This window comes from Solanum lycopersicum, chromosome 9 (assembly GCF_036512215.1).
Source record: "Solanum lycopersicum chromosome 9, SLM_r2.1".
In the NCBI taxonomy this organism is placed as follows: Eukaryota; Viridiplantae; Streptophyta; class Magnoliopsida; order Solanales; family Solanaceae; genus Solanum; species Solanum lycopersicum.
This window is the reverse complement of record NC_090808.1, coordinates 58,654,600-58,656,524: the sequence shown is the minus strand read 5'-3', so window position 1 is coordinate 58,656,524 and position 1,925 is coordinate 58,654,600. Positions and strand designations below refer to the sequence as shown.

The 1,925-nt window shown below is 33.2% G+C and overlaps 1 protein-coding gene across 1 annotated transcript; it reads right to left on the bottom strand.

Moving 5' to 3' along the window:
• On the bottom strand, positions 1-798 carry LOC104649330 (protein PELPK1-like). Its single transcript, XM_010328226.1, has one exon. The coding sequence runs from the start codon at positions 796-798 to the stop codon at positions 1-3; it is 798 nt and encodes a 265-aa protein (XP_010326528.1).
• Between the last annotated feature and the right edge of the window lie 1,127 nt (positions 799-1,925).

The following is a 1,925-nucleotide window of genomic DNA, read 5'->3' as shown; positions in this document are numbered from 1 at the left end:
CTAGGGATTTGAGATCGAAGGGGATTGGGGCTTTGAAAAGCTTGGAGTTTGGGTCTTTGAAAAGCTAGCGGCTAGGGGCTTTGATAAACTAGGGGTCTGGGGCTTTGAAAAACTAGGAGTCTCGGGCTTTGAGAAAAAAAGGGTCTTGGGTTTTGAGAAAGAAGGTATTTCGGGCTTTGAAAAACTAGGGGTCTCTGGCTTTGAAAAAGAAGGTTTCTCTGGCTTTGAGAAAGAAGGGATCTCCGGCTTTGAGGAAGTAGGAGTATGGGGATTTGAGAAAGAAGGAATCTCGGGCTTTGAGAAACTAGGGGTATCAGGCTTTAAGAAACTAGGTGTCTTAGGCTTTGTGAAAGTAGGAGTCTCGGGTTTTGAGAAAGAAGGGGTCTCGGGCTTTGAGAAAGAAGGTTTCTGTGGCTTTGAGAAAGAAGGGATCTCCGGCTTTGACAAAGATGGTTTTTCTGGCTTTGAAAAAGAAGGGGTCTCTGACTTTGAGGAACTAGGGGTTTGGTGCTTTGAAAAACTAGGGGTCTTGGGCTTTGTGAAACTAGGGATCTTGGGCTTAGAGAAAGTAGGGGTCTCGGGCTTTGAAAGACTAGTGGTTTTGGGCTTTGAGAAAGAAGGTTTCTGTGGCTTTGAGAAAGAGAAAGTCTCGGGCTTTGAGAAACTAGGTGTTTCAGGCTTTGAGAAACTAGAGGTCTGTAGAATATGACGTGCACTTGTAGTAGTTATCATGTTGTCATGCATGAAGTAGATAAATGCAAGCAATAAGATTGAGGACATGTAGTTATGTTGAGCCATTTTTCTTTAGACAGAAGAAGCTTTGACAAAGTATTTGTTTAGAGCAAATGAAAATTTTATATTCTAATAGTTTTCTATTTGTCTATATATATAGGTTGTAGATGCATCCATAAAGGAGGATTTCACTCATTAATATGTTAGTTGACCTACTTGTGTGCCAGTATTATAGTATCTAGAATTTGTCTTACGATATTAATATTGTAGTATCTTTAATATCTCTAGAATAAAGGAATTCCCAAATCACTAACTTATCTTAGATTATGATGGAAACAAACATTTCTTAAAATACTTATTATTTATTCATCACCTTTATATTGTTAATAAAAAAATAATTTATATGTCTTTTCTATATTTGTATCTTTTCTCTTTGAATAAAATGAAATAAGAAGTGGGTATTAGAGAGACACCTCATGCCTTAATCAAATATAGTCGAACTTGACAGTAATGTTGGTTCCCCCTTTTAAGAACTATAATCATTAAATATTTGAATAAATATTTTTAGAATAAAACTATAAAACTAACTCACTCATATTTGATAAGGCATGTTAAACTAAATATTGTGTTTTAATTTTAACTTGAATTAAGTAGTGTATTTTTATTTCTAAAAATATTGAAGTAATTATTGATAAGTTAATTTGTTTTGGAGAAACTATTAAATTTAAATATGAATACTTAGAAATTGTGATCAATGCTATACAAAATATATAATATTATTATTAGTAAATTGCTATTACAACTACTTTTTTTCTCCACGATGTAGTGATAGTGTCAGCATAAACTCTATCCTCTCCAAATCTTATTAGCGGGATTTCACCGGATATGTATGGATTTCAATATTCTTTCATGTTTCATCTCATATTTTAGTTGAACTCATTTTAACACTTTCCTTATTCTATAATTTTTTTGTGCTTCCTTTCTCTTTCGTGTTTTTGAAAGAAATCGATTACACCTCTTAAAGGTTACCTAAATAGTATGTTAAACATGAATTAGATGACTACTAATTCAAAGATTGAGTCTTTGTTTATATTTTAAATTTTATTGTTTTAAGGAATAACAAAACTAAAAGGTCTGCATGTAGGCCTGTGCAAAAAACGGGTAAAACCATTAATTCGAATCGATTTTCGGTT

Bases quoted from the DNA above. Each gene is read 5' to 3' on its own strand.
- LOC104649330 (XM_010328226.1), bottom strand. From the start codon at position 798: ATGGCTCAACATAACTACATGTCCTCAATCTTATTGCTTGCATTTATC.